Source organism: Pongo pygmaeus, chromosome 1, assembly GCF_028885625.2.
Source record: "Pongo pygmaeus isolate AG05252 chromosome 1, NHGRI_mPonPyg2-v2.0_pri, whole genome shotgun sequence".
NCBI classification, from domain to species: Eukaryota; Metazoa; Chordata; class Mammalia; order Primates; family Hominidae; genus Pongo; species Pongo pygmaeus.
Window position 1 is genome coordinate 11,738,531 of NC_072373.2, and position 22,970 is coordinate 11,761,500.

Below are 22,970 nucleotides of genomic sequence, written 5' to 3' on the forward strand. Positions count from 1 at the left end.
AGTAAATCAGGAGAAATTAAACCAGCCTGTTAGACCTTGGTGAGAGACACAGCAAGACACAGAGAAACAAGGAGGGTAAGTGGGCAGAACCACAGAAAGTTTTGCATTCTTGAGATTACAGGAGAGTTGAGTCAAAAATGCAGTGAAGGATCACCAGAGAAATGCAAATCAAAACTACAATGAGATATCATTGCACTCCAGTTACAATGGCTTATATCCAAAAGACAGGCAATAACAAATGCTGGCAAGGGTATGGAGAAAAGGAAACCCTCCTGCACTGTTGGTGGGAATGTGTATTAGTACAACCACTATGGAGAACATTTTGGAGGTTCTTCAAAAAACTAAAAATTGAGCTACTACGTGATCCAGCAATCCCACTGCTGAGTATATACCCAAAAGAAAGGAATTAGTATATCGAAGAGATATCTGCACTCCGTGCTGGTTGTAGTACTGTGCAGAATTGCAATGATTTGGAAGCAACCTAAATGTCCATCTGCAGATGAATGGATAAAGAAAATCAGTACACATACACAATGGAGTACTATTCAGCCATAAAAAAGAATGTGATCCAGTCATTTGCAACAACATGGATGAACTGGAGATGATTATGTTAAGTGAAATAAGCCAGGTACAGAAAGACAATCATCACATGTTCTCACTTATTTGTGGGATCTAAAAATCAAAACATTTGAGTTCATGGACATAGAAAGTAGAAGGATAGTTACCAGAGGCTGGGAAGGGTAGTGGGGGGCTCTAGAGGAATGTAGGGATGGTTGATGGGTACAAAAAAAGAGAAAGAATGAGTAAGACCTACTACTTGATAGCACAACAGTGCGACTATATCCAATAATAACTTAATTACACATTTTAAATGTACAATTAACTCTTTAACTTAAAGAACGTAATTGGATTGCTTGTAACTCAAAGAAGAAATGCTTGAAAGGGGATGGATAACCCATTCTCCATGATGTGCTTATTTCACATTGCATACCTGTATCAAAATATCTCATGTGTCCCATGAGTATATACACCTACTATGTACTCATAAAATTAAAAAAATAGTGAAAGTTCAACTAAGACTTAGGGTTTAATAAATGCTAAAACAAGGCATAAAGCACCCCTGGTTAACAGGAGTGTCTTCTTATGGCACCAACATCATGAAAAAAGAAAAACATGCAAATGAAGTAAGCAGCAATTTGCTGTAGAGAAGACATGGTCTAGCTAGTTCCATGTTGGCACAAGATCCAAGGAGTTTGGGAGATGTTTTTTTTTTTTGTTTTTGTTTTTTTTTGCTACACAGCAGTGGTGAGGCTGTAAGGGAAAAAATCTGAGTTATGTGTAAAAGCAGTAATTTGTATCTGGGCCTGTGCATCTGAGAGGGTTCTGTAAAGGCACAAATCTGTTGTTTTTTTCCACGAGTTTAAATTAAACTGCCAATGAGTGATAACTTACGCATTGCATCTAAGTTGTCTTATTTTCAAGAGTAAGCACAACCATGAGGTAAAATGAGAAAGTAGGAACTATAGAAACTTCTAGCTTGAGCTAACTGGAAGCTTAGTTTGCTCTTCCTACCAAGGAGAATTGGGTCTACCCAAAACAAATAGCAAGAGTTGAATAATGAGTCAATATATAGCATAATTACAACACATCTTTTTACATGTTTGCACTGAATTTTGTGTGTCACAAACTGAATCACCACTGACCCGGAGAAAAATGTTTTTGTTTGTTTAAAATGGGTATAAATTTGAAGTCAAGAAATCATTTGAGTTTCAATATAAGATAAACTGATAAATTATTTTTTAACTTTTTATTCTTTACAAATAATCAGAAAGAAAAGAAAAAAGAAGCAGTGCACATTTTGCTTCCTGTTAACAGGGGGTTAACTCATGAAATAAATACGTTAACTCTAAATAGAGTTTCCGTAAGTCACAAAATAGAGGGAGAAAAATAAATTGATATGAATATATATATATATATATATATATATATATATATACACACACACTTACAAATAACAATTCCAAGAGATTTGGGCTCAAGCCAAATTACCAAAATACATAATTACATATGCTTCATATTTTTTTGCTGGTTTTGTGGCTAAAGAAGAAAATAAGCCCATTAAATCTTGAGCACTCATGAAGCTCCAAGAAGGAGAAAAAAGCAACAGAGGTTAAAATTAAAATATAACACTGCTTGGCAAAATTAAGAAAAGGAGAGAAAAATTAATAAAAATGGAAGTTAGTGAAGATAAAAGGTGGATCACATCATTATTCATATACAGAATGAGGGAATATCATGGATGCATTTGCAAAACAGACAAACAAAAATGATGGACCAAGAGTCTTCTATTAGAAGAAAAGATGATTATGAGTCAAGAGTTTCCTGGAGTAAATTAGCTGAAATAAAACACATAAAAATGAGCACTGTAATTATAATGTACTATGCAGCCTTAATTAGGCCTCTGATAGTTTGCTGCCTTCAGTTTAAGGAACCATGATTTATAAAAAAACAGACAAACTATAGAAGTTAAAGTCCAGTTAAAAGAAAAGAGAATGTCAACTAAAAGCAGTTCATTATACAACAAGTAACAGTATTAGAATTTTTATTCTATACAAACATTTATTTGTATAAATTGCCACATCTCAAAACCTAAGAGAATGTTGAACTCCAGATAGGAAATCATTAATACTTCAAGATATTCTTTTTTTTTTTTTGAGATGATCTTGGTTCACTACAGCCTTTGCCTTCCAGGCTTAAGCGATCCTCCTGCCTCAGCCTCCCAAGTAACTGGGACAACAGGCGCATGCCACCACACCCAGCTGATTTTTGTATTTTTAGTAGAGACAAGGTTTCACCATGTGGGCCAGGATGGTCTCGAACTCCCGACCCCAACTGATCCACCCGCCTCAGCCTCCCAAAGTGCTGGGATTACAGGCATGAGCCACCATGCCCCACCAGATATGCCTATCTTGCTGTTGACATTCATCGTTCTGGTTTTCTGGGGGTCTCTTTCATTTATTCATTCATGCATCACTGTTACATCAAATGGACCATTCACTGTGTTAGGTCCAGGGTTTGAGCAAAATGAGGAGCAAAATTGGCCTCATCCCTGCTCTCATAGAGCTTACAGACTACAGAAGTTCAATCCTAGGTCCATTAGTTTCCTTTTACCTTGAAAAGGTGACATCTGAGCTGTGTAGCCTCAGATTCTTCATTTGTAAATGGAAATTGTAATAAAACCTACCTTATAGAGTAACTGTGGAAATCCAGTGGAGTAATGCATGTGACACTCTCAGCACAGTGCCCTAAATTCACTTGAGATTTCCTTGGTTGCACAATTAAAAACTATGCAGTCATTATAATGTTCAAAAATCGAAGACTCTGGGTCTCCCTGTGAAACGTCAGTACCCAAGATGTAATTGTTTGCTCTAAAGCCTTACTCAAAGGTTTACAAGACATATACACCTGAGCATTTTTTTAAGATGGATCCCCTGAAGCAAGACAAATACAGATTAATCAGTTCTTCCAAAAGATGTGTACCTCAAAGCAGCAAATATTTATTGAGAGCTATCATTTTGGGCAGAAATGTAAACTGAGCATAGCACCAGCTTCATCGTTACATCAATTTTAAAAGTTCTCCTGCAGTATAAAGACAAACCAAGGGCATCATTCCCAGTGATCACAAAGAAAACAAATGAAGGTGCATAGAATAGTCTAGTTGTTGTAGTTAGCATGTGTAAAGTAAGGGGAAGGAGAAAGGTTGTGCAATACATTGACAAAAAGCACAATTTTAGATAGGGCACTGTGTGCAGAATGGTATGTAGCTGTGAGATATATCAGTATGTGTAGGGTGAAATACAACAACTTAATGCACTTCAAAGTGGATGTATTTTTGGAAAACTGAGCAAATCACTTCAGGCCTGAGAATATGAGAAAGTACTACCAGAAGACCAAAACACTTTGTGATTTAATGAAGAGTAGTATTTTTGAATCATTCGCCACTAAGCCTGCATTATCCAATGTAACTCAAGAGAGGGGTAGTAAGGCCACGAGGGAGGCTAGGTGGGTTAGGAAGCCTCCAGAAAACACTTTCACTTTCACTCTGAAATTCTACAAATGTGCAACAATTGAACTTGCCTATTTACATGAGAGAGTTATTCTATTTCTTCATCACATTGGAATAACATACAGTGCACACTCATTCCGTCATTATCCATCCTGCTGGCCCCCAACTGAGACATTATCTATTATGAAGGGAAAGAGTATGAAATTTGTAGCTAGATGGTAAGCAACGGTAGGGGGATCCCTTAAGGCCTGCCTCGGTGGCTTACATGCTGTCTGGCCTTGAAAAGGCAATTTCACCATGTCTCAGTTTCCTAGCTGTGAAATGGGAATACTAATATTATTCACTTCATAAAGTTATTGTGTAGATTAAGTTAATATATTTAAAGAGACTACAACAGTATCTAAAACATAGTAAAACTTGTATCAGCCTTTGCTATTATGCGTTTCCATCTGAAATTCTCCATATCATATCCTAGCAGTGTTAACATGGGAAAACCTTGCTTTTAATAAAATCAAATTGATCTTGTAGCTACCAACAACTGCTAAATCCAAAAATAAAAGGTGCTAGGTGTGTACTGTGGTATTTTTATACATTTAATTTAATAAGCACATTTGTAGTGTCACTAAGAGCACTTTGAGGCAGATATTTTTACCATTCCCATTGACAGGTTAAAAACGGGAAGCACAGAGGAGCTAAGTGACTTGGTCAAGGTCATACAGCTATTATATAAACGGTGGAGTTGGGATTGGAATTGGGCCAGTCCAACTCCAAAATCCATACCTGTAACCTATGAGCTCTGCTTCTCCTAAACATAGCAGCAAAGAAGGTAGAAATAGAATGATTTTAAAATGAGCTGCATTTCTGATGAGTCAGTCTTGGTAGGGATGAACCCTGTTTTTGATAATGAAATAGTAGGACACTTTGGGACAGGCCCCATTGCCCACAATTAGAACATTGTATCCTAATGGGCTGACTACACTCTGAGACCTCATCCTGGTCACCTCTCTCCAGAGCAGGCACCTTTCATGGGTGCCAAAGCACCTCAGCTAATATCCATCAAGACTACTTTCACTATATCACACTGACCCTGAGGGTATTGCCTGGACAATGGTGCACCCTGCCTTGATACTGCAGATGGAACATTTGGGTGGGTGGTGAATGACTTCCCTCTTTTGACTACTGTGTTCATATGCTCTCACTTTAAAAGCTTAGGTACTAAAAGGGCCATCAAGAGGCAAGCTGGCTTGAGAAGATTGGACTAAGTTACTCACAATGCAGAGAAGCATCTATGAACTCAGACCCAGACAGAGGATTTAAGCCATGACAATGTACCTTAGGTAGGTCACAGACACTTAAACTTGATGGAAAGCAAGTGACACAATGCAATTACTTGACCAAGGGTGATGCTAAAAATATTTCATGACTAGAATGGTATGAGCAAGAGGCAATCAGACCAGAAAACGGTAATAAATAGCCATCTGTCAGTAACAGTGCCTAAAAGCCAAAACTTCAGTTCTGTCCCTGACAATGAAACTTAAGCTCAGTTCCCAAAGGAGACTAGAAACAGGCCAGGTGGATGTGCAAATCACATCACTGGTTGTGATTTTGTTTTCTTTTCTTTTCTTTTTTTTTTTTTGAGATGGAGTCTCACTCTGTCACCAGGCTGGAATGTAGTGGCGTGATCTCGGCTCACTGCAACCTCTGCCTCCCGGGTTCAAGCGATTCTCCTGCCTCAGCCTCCTGAGTAGCACGGACTACAGGTGCGCACTACTATGCCCAGCTTATTTTTATATTTGTAGTAAAGACGAGGTTTCGCCTTGTTGGCCAGGATGGTCTCAATCTCTTGACCTTGTGATCCGCCCACCTCGACCACCCAAAGTGCTGGGATTACAGGTGTGAGCCACCACACCCGGCTGATTTTGTTTTCTAATAAGCAGTTTTTCTCAAGTAAGCCCTTAGTGGATTTGGTGGGTTTTATGAGACAAGACTTCCTCTTTTATTGCTCTGGCTAACCAAGATTTTTGTGGAATGCCACCCTAAAGGGCTATGCAAAGGGAGAAATAAAATCAGAAAAAAGTAGTGAATGAGCACAGGTTGCTGGTATCCCACCTCCAAACTAACCCTGGAGAAAGTCAATAGTGTTGCCTGAATTGTTGGTACTACTCAAATCAGTTAGCTATGATTTCTGCATCACTAATAATGCATCTCAAACAATACATTCGTGGGAGCTCTTGTTCTAATTCATTTGCTCATATTTAAGTAAATATCAAGGAGGAAAACTTCCTGCTACACAAGATTATGGCACAATTTATGCCACAGCTTACAAATTTTTCATCTTTGAAAAATGATGAGCTTATACTCTGCAACAAAGAATTGTAAGGACTTTGGAAGCTTTAAACCATCCTATTTACAGGTACCACAAGTTGTACTGCACATGAGCATGAAGCTTTGGCATCTGGAGCCCACTCAAAGACTCATTCTTTTTTCCTTTTTTTGAGACAGAGTCTCACTCTATCACCCAGGCTGGAGTGCAGTGGCGCAATCTTGGCTCACTGCAACCTCCACCTCTCAGGTTCAAGTGATTCTCCTGCCTCGACCTCCTGAGTAGCTGGGATTATAGGCACCTGCCACCATGCCTAGCTAATTTTTTGTATTTTAGTAGAGGCGGGGTTTCACTATGTTGGCCAGGCTGGTTTCAAACTCCTGACCTCAGGTGATCCGCCCACCTCAGCCTCCCAAAGTGCTAGGATTACAGGCATGAGCCACTGTGACCACCTCAAAGACTCCTTCTTTGGCTTAAACCCAGACAGGACTTCACTCACTGGCACTTACTAAGAGAGGGGAAGAAATGGCAGGAATGCCAAAGAGAGACCACTTTTATCACTGCAAAACTGTGCAGGGAACAGACTGCACAAAAAGTCAAACTCAGAAAAACTCTGTAGCCTCCTGACTAGCTGTTTTTAGTCAGCTATCTCTTGCCCCCAAATAGTATTTCAAGGACTGAGAACATCCTGAAGAAAAACCCACCATTCTGAAATACATCAACTCAAGCAACTGTACCTACTCATACCAATCTTTTGTCTTTTCAATTAACTTTGGCCCAGCGACATAATCACTAGACACACATGAAGTCGGGGAAAATATGTAATTTATCTTTCATTCCTCAAAGGAATTCAGAGTGTGGTCATGCGTATAAACTGATCAGATACTCTTAGCATAGTGAGCGGTGTCACTGGTGTTTTCACCACAAAAAATGACAAGTATCTGAGGTTATGGATATTTAATTAGCTTGATTTAATCATCCTATATTATACACATACATCATAACATCACACCGCATCCCACAAATATATACAGTTATAGTTTGTCAATTTAAAATAAATTTTTAAAAACTCCCTTGGTGTTGCTAATGTGCCTCTGTGTAATTTTTGCTTCCAAATTCCACTGTAAATGATTTATTACCACCGCCCACACTGTTTCTTATTTCCCAACTTTGGGGCCTCAGATCATTTCTCACCATGGTATTTAAAAATGTAAATATAATTGGGGAATTTAAGAATACACCAGGAGGCTCAAAGAAATTAAGATCAAGAGAAAGCCCATGAAAGCCTGCTTAGAAATTTTAGTTTATTAAAAAATAAAAAAACCCCACAAAAACAGAACCCCAAAATAAGAGAACACCCCATCAATATAACTATACATATTTTAATTTCCATTCATAATCTCATACTCAGTAAGAATCTTTAGAGAACACAGTGGGGTGATTAAGATCAAGGATACTGATGCCAAACTGCCTGGCTCCGGGAGCTGGTTCTGTGTTAGCTCACTTATTGAATTTCTCTGAGCCTTAGTCCCTTCACCTATTAGACAGGACAATAATGTTACCTATCCTATAGAGCTATTAGAATTAAATTATTAGTATTTGTAAAGCATATAAAATAGTATCTGGCATACACACGTTTATTAAATGTGATCTGTCCATCCAGTAATTTCAGTTAGACTCTTACAAAGTTGCCTGGCTGTAAACATTACACATTGTAAGAGGCCTTTTATCAACATGGTGTTCAGCTGCAAGTAAGGGAAAGTCCTACTACTCTGGCGCAAACCAGGAAGGAGCCGGACAGTCAACAGCACATGAGTTCCATGCCATGGACACTCAGGCTCCTGCCATTTCTCCTCTCCTCAGTTCCTCCTTCCTGTGAGGTGTTTTCTCTTATGCTGGCAGATGGCTGCAGCCTACCAGTTACTGCATCTTTGTTCCAGGCAAGAGATTGAGGTAGGGCCTGAGTCTTTCTCTTAGAAAGGCTTTCTTTGGGAAGCAAAGCTCTCCCAGGGAGTTTAGCTGATATTACAGGCCAGAATGGGGCACATGGGCACCCACAGTTTTAAGTGAGGTTAAGATTTTGAGAATTTTGCTTTTCAGCTTCTAAAACGAAAGAAGGGAGGGGAGAATGTGGTTCAAGAGCACTAAGTTAGGCAATCTACACAATCTTCTTCACAAGCCTTAAATATGTTTCTGGTTGTATGTAAAGGTATTCACTCTGACTTCTTAATCACTGTGGTCCCCGGCATATATAGAACATTGAGTGGGAAAGGCTTTAGGTAAAACCAGTTATGTTGTCAGGACAACTGAAACTGTTTCAAACCCCTTGCCCAACAGGTAGGGGTATGCATGTACGTATGTATGTATGTGTATGTATGTATGTGTGTGTATATATATGTGTGTGTGTATGTATAGATATCTATATACATATGTGTATAGATGTCTATACGTATATATGTGTATAGATATCTATACGTATATTTGTGTATAGATATCTATACGTATATATGTGTGTATAGCTATCTATACGTATATATACGTATAGATATCTCCCTTCTGTGGCCCTCACACACACCTACACACAGCTGACAGTCAGGGCTGACTGCAGCTCAGCTTCCTGCACCTGTCAACTCCCGGAGCCTCTACTCCAGCTTTGCCGTTTGTGTTTCTACTCACACATCTTTCCCCTATCCATATTCATCAGCTTTTTTTCCTCACTATTGGCAACAGAAATGACAGGAGCTATGATTCATGACAGTGTAAAATCATATTTGGAAGTAAATTCATGAAATGTTGAAAAGATACTACTGTTTGTAATAATATTAGAGAGAGGTCTGTCTATTGGCCATGTAAATGTAGAGGTAATGCTTGTCATTATCAGTATCTCCGTTGGTTCAGTCCTACCTCAATCCTCTTGCCTGGAGTAAAGATGCAGTAACCTGTAGGCTGCAGCCATCTGCCAGCATTAGAGAAAACAACGCACAGGAAGGGGAGACTGAGGACAGGAGAAATGGCAGGAGCCTGGGTGGTCAATGGCATGGAACTCACGTGCTGTTGACTGCCCGGCTCCTTCCTAGTTTGGCTCAGGGTAGTAGAACTTTCCCTTATTTGCAGCTGAACACTATGTTGATAAAAGGCCTCTTAAAATATGTAGTATCTACAGCCAGGCAAATTTGTACGACTCTAACTGGAATTATTGGATGGACAGATCTAATTTAATAAGTATATATATGCCAGATAGACAGACAGAAAGAAAGAAAGAGAGAGAGAGAGATGGAGTCTCGTTCTGTCACCCAGGCTGGAGTGCAGTCGTGCAATCTCGGCTCACCGCAACCTCCGCCTCCCAAGTTCAAGTGATTCTCGTGCCTCAGCCTCCCCAGTAGCTGGGATTATAGGTACCTGCCACCATGCCTTGCTAATTTTTGTATTTTTAGTAGAGACGGGGTTTCACCATGTTGGCCAGGCTGGTTTCAAACTCCTGACCTCAGGTGATTTGCCCACCTCAGCCTCCCAAAGTGCTGGGATTACAGGTGTGAGCCACCACACCCGGCCACCAAATACTTTTTTATGTACTTTACAAATATTAATCATGTAATCCTCCTAACAGCCTATCGGGTAGATAACACTATTGTCCCTGCTACTAAATCAGTGGTAGAATGTAAAAAAAAGTAAAAGGAAGGTGGAAAAAATAATTGGTGTTACTGTTCATTAGACCCTTTCTTCTCTATCCTTTGGGTCTAACGACTTCTCATTTGCTATTTATCACAAGTTTTGACAAGCAATTCCCTGTCCTAGAGAACCCAGTGTTTTACCCTTTTTCTTTCCTCTAATTTGAACTCCTTGGTCACCAAAGTAAACAGTGGTGTACATATTTCTACAGCCTATGCATGCAGAGACATATATACATATTACACATGGCTTTTGCCCCTTCTTTCCTTTTTTCATTTATTTCTTTCTACTTTCCTTTATCTTCATTTTTTTTTTACAAAAATATATCCTATCACACATTCTAAAAATGAATTTTCACTTAAAAATATATTCTAAATATATTTCAGGATATACATTTAAACAATTCTTTGCAATACCTATAATATAACTGAAAGTATTGTTGTAATATAATTTAACTATTCACCTATGATTCATCACTTCATTTCCAATATTGTTTTTTAAGGCAATCCTAGGCATTCTTCTGCATCTGGCAATGGTAAACTAGGTGTTTCAGGCCAGCTGTCAACCAAAACAACCAAGGCACTGGAGACCTGCCAAGGCAGTAAAGACTGGAAAGGTCTAGATCCCAGGAAGACAATTAACCCTACTTTTGATCCCTTTTCTACTCAAGAATTATTCGGTTTGAATCTGCAGCTAGGGTACTAACAAGATGAGGAGAGTGTGTGTTCAGCAACGTCAGAGTTATTACAGAGAGAAAAAAATGATGCATATGTATGCACTTAGTAAAGAGCAAAGCACAATTGAAATAAGTTACATACACACACATGTGCATCTCATCATTGTTACTGCCTCTAAAAACTAAGCAACACCACTTCCTCTGAGGAAAAAACAGTTCATTAAAAGCATAAATGTTAACTACAGTAGAAAAAATTGTTTAGCAAAATATATTTTAGATACTTAAAAAACAAGAACTACAAAGTATCATGGAAATATTTCAAGTCTGATGCTAGGGAGCTAAGTTTTAACCTTGGCAGTAACAATAATTAATTCTAAGATTTTGAGTCAGTCATTTAAATGTTCTTTGCCTCAGTTTCTTTTCCTCTAAAGTAAGAATGTTAGATTAAATATTCTCTAAGGATCTTTCTTTCCCTTGACTTTCATTATGTTATCTCTGAGCACAGGGCTTCCCTTTTCAGTAGGAATGCCTGCAATCAACAGATTGACTGGAAAAAGACAACAGCAAATAATAATTTGTATCTGATGAAACTGTGCCTGTAACTGACCAAACTGAAGACTCTGAAAACACTGGGCTGTACTTGGTTGACCTTAAAGGATGCTTGGCTCTGTTCATGCCTTTTCTCTCTCTGTTTTCGAGTTAAGCATTTCGCTGTGCAGTTGATTCAGCCAGTGTTAACACTCTGCTCTGAGGCTGCCCTACACCTATCTCTTTACAGATACCACTGGGTCCAGCAGAAGACATGAGCATTTTTTAAATGTCTTCTGTAGCTTTCCAGTGATTCTGGACACTTGGCCCTAAACATTTATCCATTTTTGTAATCTATGCCACCATCTTGTTACTGATACAGAAGTTAAGGAGAAATTATTTAGGCAGACAGTGAGGGTACAGGGGTCCTTGGTAAGGTTTACCTTTTAATGAAAAGCAGTCCCAAAATCATGTTCTTTTCTAACAAAGAGGAGTCTGCAAAATCGAGCTGCAGACATACACAAGCAAGTTGGAAGCTTCCACGGGTGAATGCCAGCAGTTGTGCCAATAGGAAAAGGCCACCTGGGACTAGGCATGTTTAAAATGGCAGCTCCACGTTCCCGTCTCTTTGCCAGCCATGTGTACAGTAAGGAGCAGGCAACACGGCACTGGCCAGGTGGAAAGCCCATTTGCAAAAGATTAGGGTGGGGTAGCCAGCCTTCCTATGTAAATGTCATACCAGGTCCAACCAATCTTTGGGCCCTATGCAAATCAGACACCTCCTCCTCAAGCCTGCCTATAAAATCTGGTGCACTCTGGTGCAGGCGAGATTTCTCATTCTGGATCTCTCTCTCTCTCTGTCTCTCTCCTCTCCTCTCCCTCTCTCTCTCCCTATCTCTCCCTCTCTCTCTCTGAGAGAGTTGTTCTCCTTTCTCTTTCTTTTGCCTATTAAACCTGTGCTCCTAAACTCACTCCTTGTGTGTGTGTCCGTGTCCTTAATTTTCTTGGTGCAAGACAATGAATCTCAGGTATTTACCCCAGACAATGACTTTGCTTCAGTACCACTTATTTGGTCACTTCTTTCTGCTAGAAGTTACAGGTTTTTCCTTAATATATTCTGCAATTAATGCACAGTCACTACATTCATGTTATGATACTCTTAACACCCTCATCTCATAATTATTTTTGTTTTTATTATAACGATCTCCATTTCTATCTTACTTCTGCTATCCAATGATCTAGCAGTGCCCAAGAACTCACTGTGACTCACATTTTTGTCCTCCACTATCTAAACTCTACAAATTTTTCTCTGTGACTTAAAATTACTCTCTCTGATCACAGCTGTTTCTCCGTCTCTATTCATTCAATTCCAACAAACCTGTCCCTGAGTGGGTCTTTATCATGCAAAAGTTGCAGAACTATTTTGTATGGACAGTGGTATTTTTTGAGTGAATTTTAATGTTCATCCATCCATTCATTCAACAAACAATACTAGACACCTATACGTGCCAGATGGTATGGCAGATTCGGAGAGAACAAAGATGAATGAAACCATGCTCCTATCTTCAAGAAGTTCATTACTAATGAAGGAAACTGAGAGGAAAGATAAGTAACATAAGAAGGCATTAGTGATAAAGAAGGGCAAATAATGAAATATTGTGCAAACAGATGGAAGAGCAGTAGATTCATTTGGGTGTCACTGAGGCAATCTATGGCACTAGAGAGTTCAAACAATTATGTGTGAGCTAGAGAGCTCTAACAAGTTCAAATCACTGATTTAATACTGATAAGTCCAAAATCACTGATAAGTCTTCACAGTCATTGATAAGTCTCCACAATACCAAAATAAAACTAACATCTTATTAGAGATGTGTGTATCGGGTTGACTGCCTATAAATATTTTACTATTATACAGACCATTTGTCAGTATTTACTAAATTTCCTTTAAATAAAATATTATGCTCTAGGATTCGGAAAATGACTTTTCTCCCCAATCTATCCAAATAATCTTTTGAATACAAGGAAAACAATGAGAACTCCAAACTGATCTTCTTATTTATAGAATAAACTAGCAGTAATCAATTTGAAAAAGAATGAGAATTCTGGCTCTTTAGTGTTTTTCAGGGCTTTATAAATAGGTTTTTTAAGATATAAATGGACATGATATTGTTAGATGACTATTCAGAAATGACTCATGAAAATACTAATGATTTTTCAAGAAATAAAAATACTTAACATAATTTAAAAGGAAAACACTTATATTACACCAAACATCAGAGTTTTTTGTTTTTGTTCTTAAAGATGGGGTCTCAGTATGTTGTCCATGTTGGAGTGCAGTGACCATAGAGCACTACAGCCTCAAACTCCTAGCCTCAAGTGATCCTCCCATCTCAGCCTCCTGAGTATCTGGGACTCAGTACACACCACCACACCCCACTCAAAGTTTTTTTTTTTTTTTTTGTCTTAAAGGATATGAAGCAAAGAAAAATAGGAGTGATCTATCACAACAAGGAGAAAACTAGAAAACATACCCGAAGAAGCTTCCAGTCTTTCCAATCTGCTGATCAACCAGTCGAGGGAGCCGGAAAATTGAGCACAGTTTTTACGATTTCCTCTAATTAGAGCCGCTGCAAAAGAAGAAATAGATTTCACCTTTACATGATTTTCTAGCTCGAAAATTGAGATAAGCTAATATGCAGCCCTAAAATATTGGATCAAGAACAAAATATCCTCATGTTACATCTAAAAACTTATGCAAACATATATACACATACATATACAACACTGAGACATTAAAGACAAATTAACAATTATTAATTGAGACTGAAGCAAACCACTGCTCATTAGAAGGAATGTAATTTCGGAAAGTAAATTTCACATTGGGAGGTAATAATAAAGGGTAATGGAAAAACCAGTCTCCTGGGAGTTCCCTCACTTGGGTTCTAATACCCATTGCTTTTAATTAGCCATGAGATTAAATTATTCTGCCTCTCTCAGGCCCAATTTTCTTACCTATATAATAAAAAGAGCAAATCAGTTTGTCTGAAAATGAACCACAAAATACTAGGAGATATAACTAGTAATTATAACTCTAACAGGTATACAGACAGATATAACTAAATGTTACATTAAATAATGGATGAGAAGACCAATAGCCACTAACTTTGAAACCCTTTTATTTTCTTATATCATTTCCTCGGATTTAGAGATTCACAATGTATATTAAAGACCTGAAATTCTGCAGTAAAGAAACTGATTCTAGCTTGGCTTAGACTACTGTTTTCTACACTTCTTTGATTGAACAACCCATTTTAAATAAAACTCCTATGTGACTTTTCTGGTCTCTTTCAGCCTAGTTTATACACTCAATTTTAAACTTTTAATTTTTCAAAATCATTAAATTCTTTCAAAGCAAGCCTGGTAAATATTTTCTACTTTTATACCCCTAAGTTTATTCAGAAACAGTATAATTGCTTACAAGAGGATGGCAAGATGTTTAGACAATATGATATTTAAAGAGAGAAAGATGTCTCTATAAGAATAATCACTATTGAAAATCTGGTAGGCCAGGGGTGGTGGATCACACCTGTAATCCCAGAGCTTTAGGAGGCTGAGGTGGGCGGATCATGGGGTCAGGAATTTGAGACCAGCCTGACCAACACAGTGAAACCCCATCTCTACTAAAAACGAAAAAAATTAGCCAGGCATGGTGGTGGGCGCCTGTAATCCCAGCTACTCAGGAGGCTGAGGTAAGAGAATTGCTTGAACCCGGGAGGCAGATGTTGCAGTGAGCCAAGATCGCGCCTCTGCACGCCAGTCTGAGTAACAGTGTGAGACTCCGTTTCAAAAAAAAAAAGCAGAGAAAATCTGGTAGCTGATACAAGCAGTTTGAAGAAGTGAAGTTTGAGGCTACTGCCTGTTAACCTCCCTGTTAAGAGCAGGAGGGAAAAGACTCTACAGTTACAGTGTACAATTAAACTTAAAGATGTCCTTCACATTTCCTCTTTCCAAAAATAAAGAAATAAAGTTATTATCTGACCTGAGAGTAAGAAAAGAAACACACAGAAAAAACGCCAACTTCATAAGAAGAGCTTTTTTGTGTATAGAGCCTCTGCGACATTTGTACAGAGATTAAGAGCTAATACGCTAATTACTCAGGCTCTCCTCTGGCTCTGGGTCCGGCAGCCTCCCCTAAGAGCCAGCCACTGAGATATACTCACAGACTGCAGAGCACAGGGGACAAAAGATAGGGGTGGAATATAGCAGAGGAATGAGAAGTACTAAGTGCTAAGCAGAACTTCTAATTTTATTCTGTAAGAATATCTGTTCCCAATTTAGAACAATAGCAACTGGGAAAAAGGACATGATAAAGTTTTTGAATTTTAAGAGTCCCTTTTGTTTAAAACTTAACTCATGCTTTTCAGTTTATTTTTGATTTTGTAAAACTAATTTTATATATAATATATAATTATGTATAGCTATCTAAAATTATATATAAACTATTGTATTATCTAAAATTATATAGGTATATATATATAACATATATCATTATCATATTATCTATCTAAAATGAAAACATATATCATTATCATATTGTCTATCTAAAATTATATATATGATAAATATAACATAAGTGATTCTTGAAAGAAACTAACAGTGTAAGAATGAACTCTTTTAATAAGCCATGGGGCATTTAAGAAAATTATAAAGTAAGCCACAAAGAAAATTTCATTAAATTTACTGCAAACAGACATGGTATAAACCATGTTCTCTGACAGAACCATGTCAGAATTTAGTAAGAAAAGCAGGAATGAAAATAAAACCAAAGCATATAAAAATTTAAACTCTCTCCTTAATAACTCCTGGGTCAATGATGGAATCAATATCATAATATAAAATATCTAATAAATATCAAAAATTAGAATACTACCCAACACAACCAATGGTAAATGGCCAAAAGTGTACTCAAGGCAAAATTAAATAAACACTTTAATTGCTAAGCAATTGGGTGAAAAATGGTAAATATGTCTTTTGAAATAGAGGAAAAGAACATTAAATAAACATCAGTAAAATAGAAAAAAATAAATAGTAATAAAAGTAGAAATTAATACATTAGAAATAGAAATAATTTATATAATAGTAAGATTGATCAAGAATACATTCAAGGACTATTTTTTAAATATAAGCTAACTACCAACTACTACTTTAATCAAAAAGAAAAGGAAAAAAGGACAAAATTAAGAAAAGGGCATTACACCAGGCGTAGTGGCTCATACCTGTAATCCCAGTACTTTGGGAGCCAAGGTGGGACGATCACTTGAGCCCAGGAGTTTATGACCAGCCTGGGCAACATAGCATGACCCAGTCTGCGCAAAATTTTTAAAAAATTTTTCCAGGCATGGTGGTACATGCCTGTGGTCCCAGCTACTTCAGAGGCTGAGGAGGGAAGATTGCTTGAGCCTGGAAGGTCAAGGCTACCATAAGCCATGATATCACCACTGCACTCCACCCTGGGTGACAGAGTGAGACCCTATCTCAAAAAAAAAAAAAAAAAAGGAATTATAAACACAACCATTTTATACATCTTTACACTGTAATTTTGAACATCTGGGTAAAATGGTCTCAAGATATAGATACATAGATATATAGATATGTTTTTTTTTCACTAAAACTGATCCAATAGAAGGGAGAACATCTAAACAGAATAATAAATCATGAGTAATATTGAAAAGTATGTCAAAGACCAAAAGCTTTTTCTCATATATTCAATAAATAAGTAATTTCTACACTACTTCATATGCTGCATAACAATGATTTGGTCAACAATGAATCAGATAAAATGATCGTCCCTTAAGACCATAAGACTGTATTTTTACTGTACCTTTTCTATGCTTATATACATAAATACCACTGTGCTACAATTGCTTACAGTATTCAGTATGGTACTATGCTGTACATATTGCTATACAAATGTACAGCCTTAGGTTATGTAGCCCAGGAGCAGTAGGCCATCCCATATAGCACAGCCGCGCAGCAGGCCATCCCATATAGCGTAGCCACGCAGTAGGCCATCCCGTATAGCGCAGCCGGGCAGTAGGCTATCCCCTATAGCGTAGCTGTGCAGTAGGCTATAACACAGAGGTTTGTGTAAGTTCCATGATGTTTGCAAGATGTATTCCTTAGAACTATTCCTATGAGTAAGTGACACATGACTGTATTCCAAAGCCAAAAAACTAAGGAAACTTCCCTGATTTTATAAAAGCAGTATCAGTGACATTGATATCAAAGCACACGTAACAAAACAAGAAGAACTCTTATAAATATAAATCCAAAAATATTATATAAATTTATATATTAATGAAATTAATAAATCAAATTTAGCAATATAAATTTAGTATTTATAAATCAAATTTAGCAATACATTAGCAACATTTCATCCAAGTGGAGATTCATTCCTCCAAAGAGACAAAAATATATCAGGAAATCTGTTAATGAGTAAAAGATAAAACGATTTCAATATATTATGAAAATATATACATTTCTAATGAAAAAAATTAACTCAGTAAAATAGAGTACCTCCTGAACATCGTGCATGCATGCGTGTGTGTGTGTGTGTGTGTGTGTGCATGTGTGTGTATGTAGGCACATGTCATGGGTACCAATACATTTTACAGATGAATGGAGTCTGTGAATTATTATAATTCATCCAGTCAGTTAAGAAGATATCAGTTATGTGAGTTTCTAAAGTAATGAAAAAGTATGCAGAGAAATACAAGGAAGCTCATCACAGCACTCCTTTTAACAGCAAAATACTGGAATAGCCTAAGTGTGCCTACATAAATAAATGGTGACATTCCTTCAGCACAGAAGTGTACATCTACTAAAGCCTGACGAAGGTTTATAGTTACTGCCAAGGATAGAGGCCCACAATATAGAATTAATTGAAAACATCTGCTATAAAAGAACATTGATAGCATGATTCCATTTTTGTAAAGTAAATGTATACACTGAATATAAGTACATGTATACCATGGAGAAAACTGTGTTTTTTAGAAATTTCTTAGAGAATGAGAGCTGATATTTGGGGGGAGAATATCTTGATAAGGGACTGAGATAGAAACAGAGACCTTGAGGAAGACCGATATTAGTGGGACTGCTTCCCCAGGTCAAAAAGTACATATTCTTATTCCAAAATAAGGTGGAAGAAGAATGGACCCAGGAGAGGAAAAAAAAGGGCCATGTCCTGTAATATGATCTTTCACAGTGACCCTTTGAACCTGCAATAAATTCTGTCAAAAAAAATCACAAATGCTCAATAAGAATGGAAGTTAGGATGTGAAGAGGTGATGTTCTGTGGCTACACTTTCACTCTTAGAGAAAAAATAGACAACAATAAAAAAGCATGGAAGCCTGAAAAAATGTAACCAAATAAACCCCTAAAATGTACCAACATCAAAGGAAAGCCTTTTGACTATCTTAGTCCATGAACCTGGAATTTGGAGCAAGATGAGCAAATCTTCAAGGAGAGGAGGGAATAGGTGATGTCTTGCTGCAAAGATGTGCACAGATATGCACATACAGTGTTATTCTGCAAGCATGCATGCAGGTGTGCAAAATGTTTTGTGCATGTATTACGTGATAAATATTTAAAGGAACATCTGTAAAGATTATAGATTAAAATGGGTGGTTAAGAGTAGTTTCCACCTTCTTAATTTTTCTTACTTCTTCCTTATCTAAAATGCATTCATTTTAATACCAAATAGTACAATAAAGTTAATGTCTTTCCAAAAATAAAACGGAAAACCATGCCATCGTATCTGTAGTGGCTTTCATTATGAGATGTCTCAGAGCACCACTGTCATCTCCAAAGTGCAATGGCAACTTTGTATGGTGCGTCAAGGTACAAAAACAAAAGACAAATGTTCTTCCCTAAAACTTTACAATACTCTTTAATCGCTGCCTAATTAAAGACTAAGTTAAGATCTTTTATATTCCATATAGATCTTTTTTCTCATATATTTAAGAAATATCAATGTGAATGTATCAGGCACTACAGCTGGCCCTGTGAATATGAGCTCAAATAAAATGTGAATAAACACAATGCAATGACTTACAGGTCATCTTCTATTATATTTTAAGCTATTTTATATGTGATACTCTGTTTTATTACACTTGCTATGGTGCCTGCAACTTAGTAGGTATGGTATTTCTTAACATAACTGAATGAATAGATAGTGTCCAGTCTCCTATAAAATAAGAATATCAGTGGTTAAATAACTACAGTCCAACTTAAGTAATATAAAAAAAAAACTTTGAACTAAGCTCTTAAGAAGGAAATGCTAATTCACCAAACCAATTTTATTAATGTTAAAAAACTAATTAAATCCCTACACTTTTATCCAATTAGAATATGAAAGTCATGCAGTATTCACAATTAATAAAAAATGGTTTTTGAAAACAAATACACTATTCTGCATTTCTTTACTTTTTAACAATTTAGTTTCCTGTGGTAAGAATATTTAACTGAGATCTATCATTTAAAAAAATTTAAAGTGTACAACGCAGTATCGTTGACTCTTGGTACAATGTCATACAGTATATCTCTAGAACTTATTCATTTTGCCTAACTGAAATTCTATGCCCACTGATTAGCAACTACCCATTCCACACTCCTCAGTCCCTGGGCAATCACCATTCTGATCTTTGATTGTTTTTGTTTTGTTTTGTTTTTTGAGACAGATTCTCACTCTGTCATCCAAGCTGGAGTGAGCTGGCGAAATCATAGCTTACTGCAGCCTCGACCTCCTGGGCTCAAGTGATCCTCCCATCTCAGCCTCCTGAGTAGCTGGGATTACAGGCACACGTGCCATTGCATCCAGCTAATTTTTAAACTTTTTGTAGAGACAGGGTCTCGCTATGTTGCCCAGCATGGTCTCCAACTCCTGGCCTCAAGTGATCCCACTGCCTTGGCCTCCCAAAGTTATGAGATTACAGAAATGAGTCACTTTGCCTGGCCCCATTCTTTAATTCTATGAATTTAATCATTCTAGATATTTCTTATAAGTGGAATCATACAATATTCATCTGTTTTATTAGTATCATCCTATCCTCGGAGGCTTCATGCTTTAATGTCTTTACATTCTTGAACTCAAAATTTCACAAAAGACTAAAAAAACTGAGACTTACAGAAAAATTTAGATTTAAAGAAATTCCAAGAAATTACCTTCACGTTAAAAATTTATGCAATACTGATTCCCTGCTTTGTGTCAAGCATTGTTCTAGGTGCTGGAGATACAGAGGAAATGAAACAACATCCCTCTTGGAGTTTACATTCACAGCCTGGAAACACTAAGTGAACAGGCCCTATGCAGCACAGAAAAATGAGGGGCTAACTGGACTAAAATCTAGAAACATTTTCCAAAATATTGAGATTAACAAGTAGATGCTCCTAAGCCTGAAAAAAAAAAAAAACCCATTAAACAAACAAACAAACAAAACAAAACACTTCAGAATGTACTGAAGAATCTAAGAAGATAATGCATTGAAACTTCTTGGAGAGCTTGGAGAGCTGTCCCTGCGTTTGGGGATCTTGTAAACTGGAGTTTGAGGACTCCTACCCAGGAACTTGCAAGGGTGAGGGACAATGAGACTATTACCAAACTGAAATTTTAAAGGATGTGTCTTGTTTATAAGATACGTTTCTGAGACTTCCTGAAGAACAAGAGTGGAACTATCTAGGTGCACAAACACTAGAATAACACCTGATATGTGCATGTCTAAAGCCCATTTCCTTCTTTTTCACCTCTTGACTGCCTTTTCTCAATGTTTTATGGCATTTAGGGAGATCTGCCTTCTTGAGACACTGGGAGAATGGTTTGAATGTGCAAAAATAATGGCCAATGGCTGTATCCTTTCCAAGACTTCAAACATTCATTTTGGCCATACTCAAAGAGCAGCAATCTATCCTTGTTGGTTTCATACTTTGACTCTTCAGAAAATGAGTATTCATAGGAAAGTTTGCCAAATGACCATTTCTCAGACATCTTTAGAAAATCATTCTGTCTTGTAAGCATCCCACAGATTAATCGTGTGGATGTCAGAAAAGATGTATGAAAGTATGCCACAGTGATGCTTTTCCTACTATGAGTATCGCTGTTTCTAAGATCCTGAGGTATTCCAAACAGTAGGCTCATAAATCTACCTTTGTCATTCTCCACCTAAAACACATGAAATATATTCATGTCGAATGCAAAATTGTTATAGATTCTTATTCCCACCTTCTTGGTTTTCTCTCTGTACAAAATAGACTGAAGAAAAAATACAAAGACAGTGGCTTATTTCACATATAACCCCAGGAGAGAATCTATGGTCTACCTATTTGGAATAATAGGAAGGAGGCTTAACAAATTTGGAGTTAATATCTGAACCAAAGGTTTTGATAGCCAAATAAAGAAGGAAAGGTAGATACACATGTCTTACAGGACTCCAATTATTGCTGCAGATCTGAGACTTTTCCCGACAAACTGAAGTATATATTTAGGTATATATGGCATGATTACAATGAATTCAATAAAAAATATTGGCAGCAGATGGTTCTGAAGTCTTTTGCATGTCAAAATTCAACATAAAGTTGTATTTGTTACCCTTTTCTGGTCATGAAATCGATGCTCGCTATAATACAAAAAGAAAATCATAAGAACTCAAAAACATTAAAAAAACTCTCATAACTCTATCCACTGGAAACACCCCACCTCCCACTAAAATTACCATGTAGATTATGGGAAGAGATTCTCTTCATTTGCACTAATATATAAATGTTGTGTTTTTTTTTTACTCAACTGTAATTAGTACATTCAGTTTTTACTTTTACTATCAATTATCTGGCATTAGAGATATATGTTAACTACTTTTTTCAATTATAAAAGTAATGCATGTTAATAGATTCAGAATAATGAAAAATAAAAGATCAAGATCTCTCTCCCAAGTTGTAGCCCGCTAACTAGACAGAATCAGCGACATCAGAGGTGAAAGGAAGGGACAGACCAGACCAAGAACTAAAAGAACGCAATACAGAGAGGTTAGAGACAGAACAGCAACATCTGGTTGCTGGTGAAAGGAAGAAACAGACCAGGCCCTTCTTCTTAAAAGAAGGGTGTAAACAAGGTCACAGAGTCTATGAAAGTTCATGAGAAGTGTGTGAGAGCTCCCTGAGGTCTGAGTAAAGATTGGAGAAGAGAAGGAGTGAAGGTAAAGAGATTAACCACAAATTTTACCATATGTGAATATCATTAAGATCTGAAGTATTTAGCTGTATACCAGATGGTAAAGATGCAGATGTGCGATACTGTGTTCAAAAATGGGTAGAATAATAGAATATAAAATTTGCAGTCTGGGGATAGTGATAAAGCAAACTTTGTTCCTGCCATTTTCCGATGAGGAAAACAAGAACCAGTATACACCTACAATAATTATGATTCTATGTGCTCTATTGGCTAATCCATAACATTCTTTGCTATATCCAACAAATCTAAGTAAAGTTTCTTTCCTAGGACATCTTTGGCAAAACAACAATAAGAAGAATGAAGCAAAAGGTTGGAGACAAAAGTTTTACCATGTTAACAAGAGAAAGGATGATAACAAATATCCAAAAGAAATGGGAATAATGATAAGAAGAACAATAATATGCGATGCTGAGCATTTTCTATATA

The 22,970-nt window shown here is 37.1% G+C and overlaps 1 protein-coding gene across 5 annotated transcripts in view; it reads right to left on the minus strand.

Annotated features, from left to right (window-relative positions):
- Positions 1 to 22,970, minus strand: part of RYR2 (ryanodine receptor 2) — a 789,753-nt gene that overhangs the window by 353,878 nt on the left and 412,905 nt on the right. For all 5 annotated transcript variants that reach the window (XM_054448216.2, XM_054448137.2, XM_054448051.2 and 2 more), the window contains exon 17: positions 13,794 to 13,889. In XM_054448216.2, coding sequence (XP_054304191.1) covers positions 13,794 to 13,889 — 96 coding nt within the window. The remainder of the gene's footprint in view (positions 1 to 13,793; positions 13,890 to 22,970) is intronic.